General features: G+C 45.1%; 1 protein-coding gene across 1 annotated transcript in view; it reads left to right on the top strand.

Annotated features, from left to right (window-relative positions):
- Positions 1–15,663, top strand: part of ITPR2 (inositol 1,4,5-trisphosphate receptor type 2) — a 374,378-nt gene that overhangs the window by 47,154 nt on the left and 311,561 nt on the right. Inside the window, exon 2 of the mRNA XM_030540942.1 lies at positions 11,919–11,989. Coding sequence (XP_030396802.1) covers positions 11,919–11,989 — 71 coding nt within the window. The remainder of the gene's footprint in view (positions 1–11,918; positions 11,990–15,663) is intronic.

A 15,663-nucleotide genomic window follows, 5' to 3' on the forward strand; every position in this document is an offset into this window, starting at 1 on the left:
AAATGTGTGTACAGCATTCATTCATAGGCGTTGTACATAAACCAGATATTTATTATGTTCAAAAAGAACATGCACAAATAAAAATCATGCCATAAACATGCAGAAGATTCCTTTGTCTCCTATAAGTAGCCAACATGTGCAGAACTGAAATGGAATCATGTTGTACCTGCTATGTACTGTATTACAATATACAATGCAGTATTGTCTTTTTCCAGTGAGCAAAAGAATAAATCTATTAAGCCTTTTTTAAGCTTGCCAAAACTTCTTTGATGATATAATGACTAAAATAGTTGCTTTATAACTTAGGTCTTTATTTTAAAGAGTTAGCTCAGTATATTGAATAATGTAGCAAGCTAGTTCTCCCCAAGCCAGGTTTTTTAATTCTTTATTTGCACTATAAAACAAAATGGCAAACAAATGCGATTTTTTAAAAAAAATCACTTCTTTGGAAGTAGTTAAAAAGCTCTGAACCCGAAAGGTGCTTAGCACCTGCAAATTGTATTGGTTCAGTCAGGACTATTATTAACGTCGTGCATTTTAAAATAATAATTTTGCAATCACACTGAAAATGAATCATTTTGTTTGTTTGAAAACCAAATGCAACTGCCTAGTACGTTTCAGAGTCTTTTAGGAGTAACAAACCAACAGATGCTTTTTATCATTTTATTTATGAAATGTAGGCTAGGAATATTGATTCTGTACTAGAGTAAGTGCTGTAAGTTTTTGGGAAGTATATATTTTGATTCTGAAGGCACTGGTTGTGCCTCCATAATCAGCATATGGAATAAGTAAGTTATTACTGACCTTTTTTTAATAGAGCCGTGAACATCCAGATGTAGAAACATGTCCATATATTATATGGACAAATTGGAATGTAGTCCGGGTTTTGTATGCTGTTGTAAGATGTTTTGCGAGAGAGAGTGGTTAATGGTTAAAGCACTGGACTGAGATTCAGCGGATGTAGGTTCATTTCCCAGCTCTGCTACAGACTTCTGTGGCACCTTGAGCAGGTCACTTAACTTTTCCATGCCTCAATGTCCCATCTGTAAAATGAGAGTGATAACACTTCCTTTTTCCTACTGTGTATTCTCTGGTCTATTTAGACCAAGAGTGGCAAACATTGTGGCCCTAGGGCCACATCGGGTACAGAAATTGTATGGAGGGCTGGGTAGGGAAGGTTGGGGGAGATTGTCTCCCCAAACAGCAAGGCATGGCCTGGCTCCTGCCCCCTATCCAGCCCCTCAGAATCCTGACCCCCATCCAAACCCTGCTGTTCCCCACCCTTGACTTCCCCCCCCCCAGGGACTCCTGCATCCTATCCAAACACCCCCACTCTCTGCCCCCTGACCATCCCTCAGTCCCTGGAAAAATCATGGAGCAGGTCCTTAAGGAATTAATTCTGAAGCACTTAGAGGAGAAGAAAGTGATCAGGAACAGTCAGCATGGATTCACCAAGGACATATCATGCCTGACTGACCTAATTGTCCTCTATGAGGAGATAACTGGCTCTTTGGATGAGGGGAAAGCAGTGGATGTGTTATTCCTTGACTTTAGCAAAGTTTTGGTACGGTCTCCAGCAGTATTCCTGCCAGCAAGTTAAAAAGTATGGATTGGATAAATGGGCTATAAGGTAGAAAGAAAGCTGCCTAGATTGTCAGGCTCAATGGGTAGTTATCAATGGCTCCATATCTAGTTGGCAGCTGGTATCAAGTAGAGTGCCCCAAGGGTCGGTCCTGGGGCTAGTTTTGTTCAATATCTTCATTAATGATCTGGAGGATGGCGTGGACTGCACTCTCTGCAAGTTCCAAGATGACACTAAACTGAGAGGAGTGGTAGATATGCTGGAGGGTAGGGATAGGATGCAGAGGGACTTAGACAAATTAGAAGATTGGGCCAAAAGAAACCTGATGAGGTTCAACAAGGACAAGTGCAGAGTCCTGCACTCAGGATGGAAGAATCCCATGCACTGCTACAAATTAGGGACCGAAAGGCTAGGCAGCAGTTCTGCAGAAAGGGACCTGTGGGTTACAGTGGATGAGAAGCTGGATGTGAGTTGACAGTGTGCCCTTGTTGCCAAGACGGCTAACGGCATTTTAGGCTGTATGAGTATGGGAATTTGTCCTGCTTTGAGCAGGGGGTTGGACTAGATGACCTCCTGAGGTCTCTTCCAACCCTGATACTCTATGATTCTATGATCTCCCCCACTCCTCCTGGAACACCCGGAACTCCCACCCCTATTCAATCTCCTCTGTTCCCCATCCAACCCTCCCTGCTCTCCCCACCCCATATTACCTGTGGGGTGGGGGAAAGGTGGGCTCAGTCCTTTCCCTGTGTGTTTCCCCTGCTCGTTTGGTTTAGCTGCTCTCCCTGGCAGTCGGGCAGAGCTTGCTTCCTGTCTGGGCTTGGCTGCTGGGGATAGGGCTAAGCATGCTGGGAGTGGGCGGGGGGGGGCTTGCTTGCTCTGTCCCCGGCAGCAGGGCCCAAGCCCCTTGACCGCACCCCTGCAACCCACCTTGCTCCTTGCCTTTTCCCACCTCCCACCCCCAAGAATTCCCCCTGCTCCCCACCCCCTGACTGCGCCGCCCTGGAGCACCAGGTCTGCCGGTGCTATTGCCGTGCCACCTAGCCAGAGCTGCAGCCACACTGCCCAGGCGCTGGGAGAACTCTAACTATACGGGAGGCAGGGACGGAGGGGAGGAGAAGGGAAGGGGCCTGGGGCTAGCCTCTGTCCCACTCATCATGCTGCTGGGGGATTGGGCTGCTCCTCGGCAAGCCTGTCCTGACCCTGCTCCCTGACAGGAGCTCGGGGGCCAGGGAGAAGGGTCCTGCAGGTTGAATGTGGCCCACGGACCACAGTTTTCCCTCCTCTGCTTTAGACCCTAAGCCTATCGTGACAAAAGGACTTTTTTTCTTTATATGTGTCTGTATAGCACATGTGAGGCCCTGATTGGGGTGGGGCCTCTAAGCAGTCCAAATAATCAATGTCACTGGGGTAGAAATCAGCTATGCAAATTTATTTCTTGCACTCTCAGGGCTTGTCTACATCAGAAAGTTGCAGCGCTGGTGAGGGAGTTACAGCGCTGCAACTTTGAAGGTGTACACATCTGCAGGGCACCACCAGCGCTGCAACTCCCTGTTTGCAGCGCTGGCCGTACTCCCGTTTTGTCTCGGGTGTAGAGGATCCAGCGCTGGTGATCCAGCGCTGGTAATCCAATGTAGACAGTTACCAGCGCTTTTCTTGACCTCCGTGGAAGGAGGAAGCCTCTGGTAATCAAGCTGGTTTCCTTTCCCGGTTTGCTCTCTCGGTCCCGGAGCCACCCAGCAAACCGCAGGGAAGGAGACCTGCTTGCTCGGGGTTCCGGGACCGAGAGAGCAAACCGGGAACGCCGCGGTTTGCTCTCTCGGTCCCGGAGCCAGCCAGCAAACCGCAGGGAAGGAGACCTGCTTGCTCGGGGTTCCGGGACCGAGAGAGCAAACCGGGAACGCCGCGGTTTGCTCTCTCGGTCCCGGAGCCAGCCAGCAAACCGCAGGGAAGGAGACCTGCTTGCTCGGGGTTCCGGGACCGAGAGAGCAAACCGGGAAAGGAAACCAGCTTCGCCGCGGTTTGCTCTCTCGGTCCCGGAACCCCGAGCAAGCAGGTCTCCTTCCCTGCGGTTTGCTGGCTGGCTCCGGGACCGAGAGAGCAAACCGCGGCGTTCCCGGTTTGCTCTCTCGGTCCCGGAACCCCGAGCAAGCAGGTCTCCTTCCCTGCTGTTTGCTGGCTGGCTCCGGGACCGAGAGAGCAAACCGCGGCGTTCCCGGTTTGCTCTCTCGGTCCCGGAACCCCGAGCAAGCAGGTCTCCTTCCCTGCGGTTTGCTGGCTGGCTCCGGGACCGAGAGAGCAAACCGCGGGGAAGCTGGTTTCCTTTCCCGGTTTGCTCTCTCGTCCCGGAACCCCCCTTGAAGCCGCCCAACAGCGCTGCAGTGTGGCCACATCTAACACCACTTGCAGCGCTGGTTGCTGTAAGTGTGGCCACTCTGCAGCGCTGGCCCTATACAGCTGTACTAATACAGCTGTAACAACCAGCGCTGCAAAATTTTAGATGTAGACATGGCCTCAGAATACCAGTCCAGGCTCATGGCGAAAGCCCACCCCCCCACCCACAGGCAGCTGTGAGATGTAGGAAATGTAGGGTTGGTTCCTGTGGAGTCTCTATTCCTATTCACCCCCTTTACTCCACTCTTAACAAGAGTCCCATCACACTCCTATCTATTTTAAAGGCATTAAGGTCTAAGTCCCTATTGCCTACACCCTGTGCATGTTGGCCAGTATAAAGTGGGTGTAAATAACAACTATTCTCATTTGCTAATGTCTTACACGTACTTTGCATAGGTTTGAATGTCTGCACAAGGTGTGGGACAATGGTGAGTCGGGCCCTTTGTTTTTCTCTCATGGAACGCCAGAGAATGGCTCTTTTGTTAAGAACCAGGAGGCATGGACCAGAATTAGAACGGTGAACATGGCTCTTCCTCCCCAGGTATTTTCCCCTTCTTCTTCCAAGCATCTAAAGATTTATTCTGTAATCCCTCCATCTCCTTCCATGGATGCTGTACCATCCATTTAAGACAGACACAAAGTGGGAGAAAAGTATTAATATAACTATAGTCACTTTATAGCTGGGGAGAGACTAAATGGCTTGCCCAAGATCACGCAGGAAGTCTGTGGTAAAGCAGAGCTTGAACCTAGGTCTCAGGCTAGCACATGGATCGCTGGGCCATCCATTCTCTCCTTTCCCAATTTGGGGAGGTTGGGGCACTTGCGTCAATGTCTAGCATAGCTAGTGCCGAGGAATGGGCTTCCTAGACTGGAAGATCTAAAAGATTCTGGTTTGAGAAATCATTATATTAAAAGTAGTTTGAATTATATTTGAATGAAGAGAGAGCAGCCTGCCTGCCTGTCATATGCAGTACAGTATCAAACTAACCAAGAGTATTGCATGTGTAATTGAGAAATCTTGTATGTAGCTTGAGGGCTAGTTAATACTTGGTGGAAATCCATTTACATGAGGGACGACTGTGGTTGCTAATTACTGTAATACAACTTTATGGTATTTATCTTTATGCCCTCACAGAACATACAAAAGAAAGTGACTAATATTAATTAAAGTTTACTTTCTATTATGTTTCAAGGCCTTGATAGTGAGAAGTGCTAAATGCCCTCCACTGCTATCAACAAATGGCTGTTGAGGGTGCTTGGCATCTGGTAGGAAGTAGTCAGCACCCTGCAGGATCTAGCCCATAGCTGTGTGCATTACTTTGCTGTAATGAAGTGGCTCTGTAATGGAGAAGGTAACAGTCTCTCTATAGTTTAATGCTGCAGTTGAGGTCTTATTAAATGAGCATCCTTGAAAATCATACCCCAAATCCCCTACTTATGGTGCTAGTTCTGAAAACTGTGGTGAAAATGTTAAGTTAGTTTTGAGACTGAAATATTTAGAAATAGCTTCTTGAAACATTTTTGAAAAAACAGTAGAACCACAGAGTTACGAACACCTTGGAATGGAGGTTGTTTGTAATTTTGAACGAAACGTTACAGTTCTTTCAAAAGTTTACAATGGAACAGTGACTCAATACAGCTTTGAAACTTTACTAGGCACAAGAAAAATGCTGCTTTTAACCATCTTAATTTAAATGAGACAAGAACAGAAACAGTTTCCTTACCTTGTCAAATCTTTTTTTAAACGTCCCCCTGTCAATGAGCAGAGGAAACTAGTGATGGTTTCCTGATAGAGTAGAAGATATTTTGTAGCAGAGGAGGCCTTAAATTTTGCCCCTAAATTCCTGGGGGCTTCCTGTACTGTATCTGGGAATGGGCTCCGCAGGCCAGGTAGACAGACTTGTGTTAGTAGGACTCAAGTTAGCACACTAAAAATAGCAGTGTGGATGTTGCAGTGCTGGTGGAGACTTGGGCTAGTCAGCCAAGCTCAGATCCAGGGGGAAGGGGAAAGCCGGAGCCTCTGCTAGTGCTGAAACATCCACAGTGCTATTTTTAGCATGCTAGCTCCAGCCCTGCTAACGTGAGTCTGACATGCCCTTACCTCTGTATTGGATGCTTCTGGGAACTGGGAGCCGGACTTCACTCCCTCAGGCATCTGCACTTATTGGTTTGCAGTGCGATTTTTTTCCCCCGCCCCTGTCCCTCCAGTACTCCTAACCAGCACAGCTATCTAGCAAAACTTTTAAGTGTCGTTTGGGCTCTACTGTCAAATTGCTTATTGAACATTAGCTGCTGATTTCCATAGTTATTACTCGCAGTTGTTTTTTACTTTTGCTTTTGGGAGCAAAGATAAATCTGAGCAGCTTGCTCTCTTGTTCCATATGCCAGTGAGCTGCTTGTTGTTGTATTGTTCGTATTGCCATAGTACTTAGGACCCCTCGTGCTAGAGGTGACCAGGACCCCATTGTGCTAGAGGTGGTACAAACGCAGAACAAAAGACAGTCTGCCCCGATGAGCTTATAATCCAAGTATAAAAGAAGAGACGGCAGGTGAAGATGGACAGGAGAGTACAAGGAAGCAATGAGACAATATTGGTCTGTGTGATAGGCTGTGATCTCTGCACGCCAGCAGCCTGGAGGCGGAAAATGCATGCGCATATTGAGAGAGTGCTCCTGCTCCCATTGTGGCCAGTGGCACAGCTCCCGTTGACTTGAATGGGAACAGAATCAGGCTCTTGATTTGAATGAACCAGATATTTAGGCTTGTCAGGATCAGGTTTTAATCGATAGGTGTTGGCAAACGTTGTTTTCAGCTGATACACTGATATTGATGGAGAAAAAAATTCATGGGTAACAGTTGGTGTGAGTGCAGCCTCTCCCCCCACCACTGGCCTGTGCCTGTAAGAATCAGGTGTCACCAGCCCTGCAGCACAGAGAGTCTGTCACAGCCCCGCTTGCTCACTCCTGTGACAACATGGCTGCCTAGGGCTCCCTGCTGCAGGGCCGGGGACACCTGATCTCTGCAGGCGCAAGGTGTGAGGAAGGCTCACTCACTCACCAGCCAGACGTGGGAGCCATGGAGGTATGGGGTCCATTGTTGTCCCTGCTGGGGGTCTTTGCTCTGTTGGGCTAGGATTGCAGCATCTCTTCGTCTTGTGCCTTGGTGTCTTGGCCCTTCAGCCTTGCAAGGAGCCCCCTATGTCCCCACTGTCAATGCTGCCTGCTCTGACGCTGACCTCTAGCCCTTCCCCACCTCAAGTTCCAATAACTATTGTCATGGTACAGTTCCCCACTCTGAACCTTAGTGTCCAAAAGATGGGGTACCAGCATGAATTCTTCTAAGCTCAATTACCAGCTTAGGACCTGTAGCGCTGCCACCAACCAGGAATTCCAGTGCCTGGTACACTCTGGTCCCCCCAAAGCCTTGCCTGGGGATCCCCAAGACCTAGACCCTCTGGATCTCAACAAGGAAAGTAAACCCTTTCCCTCACCGTTGCCTCTCCCAGGCTTCCCCTCCCTGGGTTACCCTGGAAGATCACTGTGATTCAACCTCCTTGAATCACAAAACAGAGAGGACAATTCACCTTCCTCCCTCCTTCTCTTTCCCCCTCCCAGACTGTTCCTGAGAGAAAGTAATCCTGGCACAGAGAGAAATCAGCCCCTCTCTCCCTCTTCCCTCCTTTCTCCCCACCAATTCCCTGGTGAATCCAGACCCAGTCCCTGGGGTCTCACCAGAATAAAAAAACAATCAGGTTCTTAAACAAGAAAAGCTTTTAATTAAAGAGAAAAAAACAGTAAAATTATCTTTGTAAATTTAAAATGGAATAGGTACAGGGTCTTTCAGCTATAGACACTGGGAATACTCTCCCAGCCTAAGTTTTCAAGTACAAATTAAAATCTTTTCAGCAAAACACCAATTTGAACTCCTTTCAGCCAAATGCACATTTGCAAATAAAGAAAACAACCATAAGCCTAACTCGCTTTATCTACCTAGTACTTACTAGTCTGAACTTATAAGAGCCTGTATCGGAGTGATTGGAGAGAAACCTGGTTGCACGTCTGATCCCTCTGGGCCCCCAGAGTGAACAACAACCAAAACTAACAGCACAGCACAAAACTTCCCTCCCTCAAGATTTGAAAGTATCCTGTCCTCTGATTGGTCCTTGGGTCAGGTGACAGCCAGGCTTACTGAACTTGTTAACCCTTTACAGTCAAAGAGATATAAAGTACTTCTGTGCTATTAACTTTTCTTATCTGTTTATGACAACTATAAAAATAAAAAGTGTAAAATCTTTAAAACCCTTAAAAATAAAACCCAATAAAAATAAAAAACCTTAAAGATAAAAGTAGATATTATTTATCTAAATTAGAAAGAAATAAAAAATGAATTCTGCCAAGCCTACAGATATTGCTTTGTCTGATGCCTTGTCCCAGAAAAGCTCACAAAACTGCTATCAACTACTGATAGGGTAGCAGAGTTTACTTAAATATGATTTTCCTGTGTAATTGTTTTAAATGGGGCAGATTATTTACACTAAACTTCCTGAAGGCAAATTGAATTTGTTTATAAAGAATAGAAATAAGGTTAATGGTTTTTCTACTAAATGGGCTTACAGTTATTTTAAACTCTTGTTTATTTCACTTGTAAAATGTCACGACAACCACTTTGTTTTTTGAGTAAACATATGAACCCATATTAGCATATGAAAATGTATTCTTGTTCTCTGTGACCAAAGATTCAGACCTATATTTCACACCGTTCTATTTAGAGGGGGAAAAATGGAAATTATAAAAAACTAAAGTATTAAGACACAAAAATCAGGAAACCTTACCAGTGTAATCAGCTTGATCCTGCAGTCCTTTAATTCAAAGCAGTATCAGATCAGGTTCAATAATAGATTATATGCATTTAAGACTGTTGTCTTGGTAACACCAATTTATGTATCACTGTCAATCAGTCTAGGAGATGAGTTCTGCTTCCTATATGCAGAACAGGTGGCATATATAATGTATGTAATAGTTATAGTTAATTTGTGCTTGTTATTATGAGTACTACTTTCAGAGGGAATAGTGTCTAATGGTTAGAGAAGTCAGGATCTCCGTGTTCTAATTCTGGTACTGCCACTAGCTTGTTTGTGTGGCACTGGGCAACTCGCATAAGATCTGGTTACAGGGAAGATAATAATTGGCTGCCTCACAGGGGTGCTATGACTTCCAGTTCACTGATCTTTATAAAGTGCTTTAAGAGCCTCAGTTTATTATTAATTATTGTATTACTGTAGAGCCTAGGAGCCTCATCCTGGACCAACGCCCAGTTGTGGTAGATGCTGTACAAACAGAACAAAAGACAGTCTCTGCTCCAAGGAGCTTACAATCTAAGTATAAGGCAAGAGATAACAGAGGGATACAAATGGGGGAGTGCAAGAAAAGAATATACCAGAGAGAATATTGGTCAGCATGATAGGCCGTGGTCTCAGCACACCAGCGGCCTAACATAACATATGTCCCAGTCACTAAAGAATTGCACAGAATGATTATAGCTTTTAAAATACAAAGTTTATTTTGAAAATTTGAAATTTTAATTTTCTATTTTACAAGTCATTTTTTTAAAGCCTCCTAGCTAATAAAGATAAAAGCCATTTTGCCTCTTCTGTGATGGAATCATTCAGTTTCTCTTCACAGATCTGGGTTCTATCCCACTCTAATCTACAAAGCAATGTGTTTGGGTAGTTAATAGATACCATTCACATCTGCTTAATTTTGGACAAATCATTACTCCGGAGGGCATTCTGCACCAAAAAATTAAAAATTCTGTGCACAATATTTTAAAATTCTTCAAATTGTATTTGTCAAATGAATGTGGAGGGTCTAGCATGGCACTGGGGAGCACAGGCCACTGGCTGCACAGAGGTGCTCCCTCCCAGGACACACATTCAGTGGTAAGGCTGCAGCCAACCCTGACACAGCCCAAAGACCTGGCCTGCCCCTGAAACATTCCATGGCCCTGCCCCTCCGTGCCAAGTGCACCAGGTGTGGGCAGGCAGGCTCAGTCTGGTAGGGTCCAAGTATGGAGGGGCTTAGTGTGTGGGGTTCCAGGTATGGGTTGAGAGGGTTCTTTGTGGGGCATCTGGCTGTGGACAGTTTGGTGGGGGTCTGGGTGTGGGGGGTTCTGGACGTACAGGGGCTTTTGGGGTGTTCTCAGTGCAATGATAATAGGACTCTGCAGGGGATCTTGGTGAACTTGGTTGGGGCTCAGCATGGTGGTCTAGATGTGAGGAGTTCAGTAGGGGGGCAGATGCTGGGGGCGTGGGGCTCAGTGGGATCAGGATCCATGTGCAGCTGGTTGGGGCTCAGTAGGGTGGGGATCTGGGTGCGGGTGGCTTGTCTGGTTGGTCCAGGTGCAGGGGGAGTGGGGCTCATTGGGGGGGGTATGCTCTGGGTATTTGAGGGGTGAGGCTTGGTGTGAGGATTGGGTGGATGAGGGAGCATCTCCCCATACAGGGAACCCTCCCCCTGCAGCTGAGATGTGATGGGTGCAGGAATGGGTGGGGGAGTTTGCAGAGCTTCCTGCAGCTTGGGGAGAAATCTGGGGGTGGGTCTGACATGGCCCTGAATGTCAGGAACGGGAAGTCCCATCCTCCCCAGCCCTGCCGGGACAAGCAGCTGAGCCTAGCACAGGGTAAGTGCCACCAGCCAGGTCTTCTCCAGTCCTGCCCCTTGCCCCACAGTGATTTACCTCTCTGCTGGCTGCCCTGGGCACTCAAAACATACTGCTGGGGAGTGTCATATGACTGCTTTTGTGGCTTCCCTTTGCTTCCCCCTTAGAAAGCCATCTTTCTGCGGGGAGGCAAAGAAATCTGCAGGGGACATGAATTCTGCACATGTGCAGTGGTGCAGAATTCCCCCAGGAGTAAAATAATGTAATATCTTCTGTATGACACCTCCATTCAGATGCTCTCGTAGTGATCATAGACAATATGTGTGCTCTCCCGTTGCCTCTAGTGGTTGGACTATCATACCTGCTCAAGTGCATGTTGTCATTTGGCTTTCAAATAGGTGTGGCCTGCAAATCACACAGAATGTGTGAAATGTTACTTTTGTATTTGTAAAGGGCTGTCCACAACCTGTCCAACATTTCACTATCCTGTGAGTTTATTGGAAGAAAGTTTCATCATTGCTTCCCCTGGGAGCATTTGGAAGAAGTATTGGGCAGCAACAACTCCCCAAAAAACATATGTCTCAGTCATGTAAACAGTCTCCTGGATGAACTCCCTGTATCAGCAAGGAGCCCCATTGCAGTTGATGAGTTTAAAGGGGTCCTGTGTGGGTGTAGAGATTGGCTTGCATGGAGCTGTTTGCAGAATTGAGGCCAAAGTTAGCAAGTTGTACTTTAAATGTAGCACTTTAAATCCTTTTCTTCATGCTGCAAACATAGATGCCTCAGTCTTCGTCTTCAAGGCTTAATCCAGAGCCCATTGAAGTCAGTGGGAATCTTTCTATTAACTTCAGCGGGCTTTGGATCAGGCCTCGGGAGCTTGGCTATGAGAATCTGAGAGCTGCCCAGAGGCAGACTGTTTGTTTATTATTCAAGGTTAATGTACCACTGAAAATGAAAGCTAAGAATTTTGCACATAATATCAGCATTCACATTGCAATGAAAGGGACTTTAACTAGATTTAAATGAAGCGGGATCTGAAATAGCTGCTTTGAATTAGTGCTATAAAAGAAATCCTCTTATGCAAGAGGAGAGCACAGATATTTGTTCTTTCATTGTGCTGACATAATACAGGTTGTACTTTTTTTTTTTTTTTTTTCCACGTTATTGGCTCAAAATAGAAATGAGAACCCTGTAACCTTAAGTGTCATGGATACGTCTATGCAAACATACATATGACAACAGTGAAAATATAATAAAATAATATTAAATATGTTTGTTTTTCTAGGTTAGTGGATGACAGATGTGTGGTTCAGCCAGAGGCAGGTGATCTTGCCAACCCTCCTAAGAAGTTCAGAGGTAAGTGAATCAGAGTACTTTTTATTTCACATATAGGGGCTACAGCTGGATCTGTAGTTTACAAAACTACTCCACATTCTACTCTCTTGGGCAAAGGTTTGCATTACAACACAATGGAAGTCCCCAAATTTGCCAGTAGGACTGGGCCACTGACTCTTGAAGTTGCAATATAAATGAAAAATTAATGTACGATATGAGAAGGTAAAGAACATTAAGAACAGATGGGAAAATATGGGGAAAGGGGTTAATTTTCATTTTAACTGAGGCCCATGTACACTACTCTGGCAGTCTAACATTTACAGTCACTTTTAAGACCCCTTTAGGCTTCTGAAGTGCCATTAAGACTCCTATTGTAAATAGGAAGCAAGCACAAGAAAGTACCAGAAATGGCTGATTTTGCGTTCTCTTTGTTGTGTATATAAAAAAAAAACAAAACAATTTTTTAAAAAAACATTTCCCCTTTGTTTTTTGTCCAGCTCTACCTATAACTTTTCTTACTTTTCTCCACTTCTCTGAACATACACATATGGATTAAACGAATATTTTTGGGAGGTTTTTTTCTTATGGTCAGTTTTCATGCTAATATAATGGGTGTGTGTTTTTGTTGTTGTTTTTTTTTTTGGGGGGGGGAGATGCATTGGCAAATACAACTTCTGTTCCTTTAAAAAAAAAATTAAAAATGAATACTTTAAATGCAGCTCTATGTTCTCTGTACATGTGGTGGGAGGGAAATAAAACCTTTTAATGACTTGTCCACACTTGAAATTACCCTTGATTTCAGCGATTGATATAACTGCACCAAAGTAAACCCAAAGTTTCCTGATACAGAATCCTCTGAAGTCAGCAGTAGGTGCTGTTAAAAGAGGGGAGTGCTACTTCGAGTTTATAGACCCTTATGCCCCTGCACCGTCCACCCAAAGCCTGTCTCTCTGTTTTAGCAAGTGTGAAAAATCAGATCACCCTATCTGGATGGCTAATAGGTTGCCTATATAAGATAAAGCCCCTAATATTGGGAATGTCCCAGTAGTTGGGATGGTTCCAATAATATCAGGACATCTAATCACCCTGCTCTGTTCTGCTCTCCTAATCCTTCAACCCAGGCTCCTGCCACCTTCCCCTGCCCCTCCTCCTCTCCAATCTCTCCTGCCAGCTTCTATCCCCATCCCCTTTTTCGTGGCTGCCTGGGCCCAGCAGGGGGAAGCGTTGAAAGCACAGGAGAGAATCTCCTGTTCTCAGTTCCAGTACCTGGTACTGCAGCAACAGTTGCAGAGTCAGCCCGTGCATCCCTAGAATGGAGCATGCTCCGTCACTCTGCAGCAATGGTGCATGTGGAGCCTGGTCATCACAAGGAGCTGAAAAAGCAGCAAAGAATCCTGTGGCACCTTATAGACTAACAGACGTTTTGGAGCATGAGCTTTCGTGGGTGAGCTGAGAGGCTTGAGTATGCTCAGTGAAGACAAAACTTAGCCACCAAGCTCTTAAATATCTGCTGAGCATGTGCAACAATGTGTTTTTTCTCTAGTCTCGTTCTCAGAAATGGCTGAACCATTTTAGCTGAAACTTAAAATAATTAAATCAACCTTAGGCAGGCACGTGGCATGAAAACTTAAGCCTGAATGCTTGAAGTTTGGCAAAGTTATAAGCAACTGACAATAGGGTCTAATAACATGATGTGTCTGGCAACTTTAACTATAGGTATTGCTATCTGCACCGGTTATGCTGTTATAATTGGTGGCTGAAATAGGGATGGATTCTTAGGAGCCAAGGAACCGTGAAAGAGTTTCTAATATTGCTTACTCTCCAAGAGCTGGCTCTGAAAAAGGTATCATGGGGGACCATGATTGTTGTTTTTCAGTGATGCCTTCTCAGTTTTGCTCAGTTTGCTATCTGCCATACAGTACCTCTCCTATAGCATTCGCACGGTACAAAATTGAGTACAGCTGCAGGCCTGAGTTGAAACATGCCCCAAAATAGTATACAGTTTCATTGTTGTATGTGTGTGTTACTTTCTCTTTTAGGGCGAGTGGTGGCTGCATTCTGTTTCTGTTTCAGATCACCTGGGATTGAGTATTGTTCAGTTAAACAAAGCTGTGGTTGCCTTTCCTTTTGGGGCTATTTAAAGGTACCATGTGCCAAATTCTGCTCTCAGTCACAGTAGTATAAATCTGGAGTAACTGCACTGATGTCAGTGGAGTTACTCTAGGCTTACACCAGCATGAATGAGAGCAGAATTTGGTCCCGCGGGTGTTTCCTGTAGTCTGTTGTCCATTCAAAAGAGCTTTTAGTATCTTGTGGTTGAATTATACCCGATTATGTAAGGTGCTGTGGGCTCTCATTTCCTATTGAAGTGAAAGGGTATTGAGGACTCTCAACACCTTCATGGAGGTGCGCAGCACCTTAAAGGATTAGCCTCCTAGTGGTTATGAAAGGTGCTGGACTGCCAGCCAAAAGTCCTCTGTTTGTCCACAGAGCAGGTACAATGTGGGCAGCAGACATGCAAGCTTCCTTAAACTGCAACCTCAAACATACTTTAATTAATGTAACATGTAGTTATCTCCATTGGGAAATACTTCTAGCCTCCAATAGACTACAATATGCAATATACGCAACAGACCACAATTAAAAACACTTACAGCACAAATTTGGCCGCACTGAGGAGCACAAGGCCCTTCGCTGGTATCATAGAAGTGTAGAAATATAGGGCTGGAAGGGGACTCGAAATCATCAAGGCCAGTCCCTGCGCTGAAGCAGGACCAAATAAACCTGGGTCATCCCTGATGGGTGTTTGTCCAACCTGTTCTTAAAAACCTTCAGTGATGGGGATTCCACAGCTTCCCTTGGAAGCCTATTCCAGAGTTTAAACTAGCCTTGTAATTAGAGTTCTTCCTAATAGCTAGCCTAAATCTCCCTTGCTGCAGTTTAAGCCTTCTTGTCTTTCCTTCTGTGGACCTGGAGAACAATTGATCACTGTCCTCTTTTTATAAACAGCCCTTAATGTATTTGAAGGTCCTCCCTCAGTCTTCATGTCTCAAGACTGAGCATGTCCAGTTTTTTTACCCTTTCCTCGTAGTTCAGGTTTTCTAAACCTTGTCATTTTTGTTGCTGTCCTCTGGATGCTTTCCAGTTTATTCACCTTTCATAAAGTGTGCTGCCCAAAATTGGACACAGTACTCCAGCTGAGATCTCAACTGTCCCATTCTACTTGGCACTGGTACCTCTCATGTCTCACTTGTGACACTCCTATTAATACTGCCCAAAACATATTAGCCTTTTTTTGCAACTACATCACATTGTTGAGTCTCATTCAATTCGTGATCCATTACCACCCCCAAATTCTTTTCAGCAGTACTACCACCGAGCCAGCTTTCCCCCATTTTGTATTTGTGCATTGATAGTTCCTTCCCATGTGTAGTACTTTGCACTTGTCTTTATTGCATTTCATCTTGCTGATTTCAGACCAATTCTCTAATTTGTAAAGGGTTGTTTTGAACCCTAATCCTGTCCTCCAAAGTGCTTGCATGCATAAATACTTACTTCAATTGACTTGATTTTTTTCTGTTGGTTTGTACCCCTCCTCCCATGAGGCATTTAAAATAAGTGCAACATTTATGAGTAAATTAAAGTTTCTTTTCTGACTTTTTTTCCACCCTTATTTTGATAAATTCGGTTTTTCA

This window comes from Gopherus evgoodei, chromosome 1, assembly GCF_007399415.2.
Source record: "Gopherus evgoodei ecotype Sinaloan lineage chromosome 1, rGopEvg1_v1.p, whole genome shotgun sequence".
NCBI classification, from domain to species: Eukaryota; Metazoa; Chordata; order Testudines; family Testudinidae; genus Gopherus; species Gopherus evgoodei.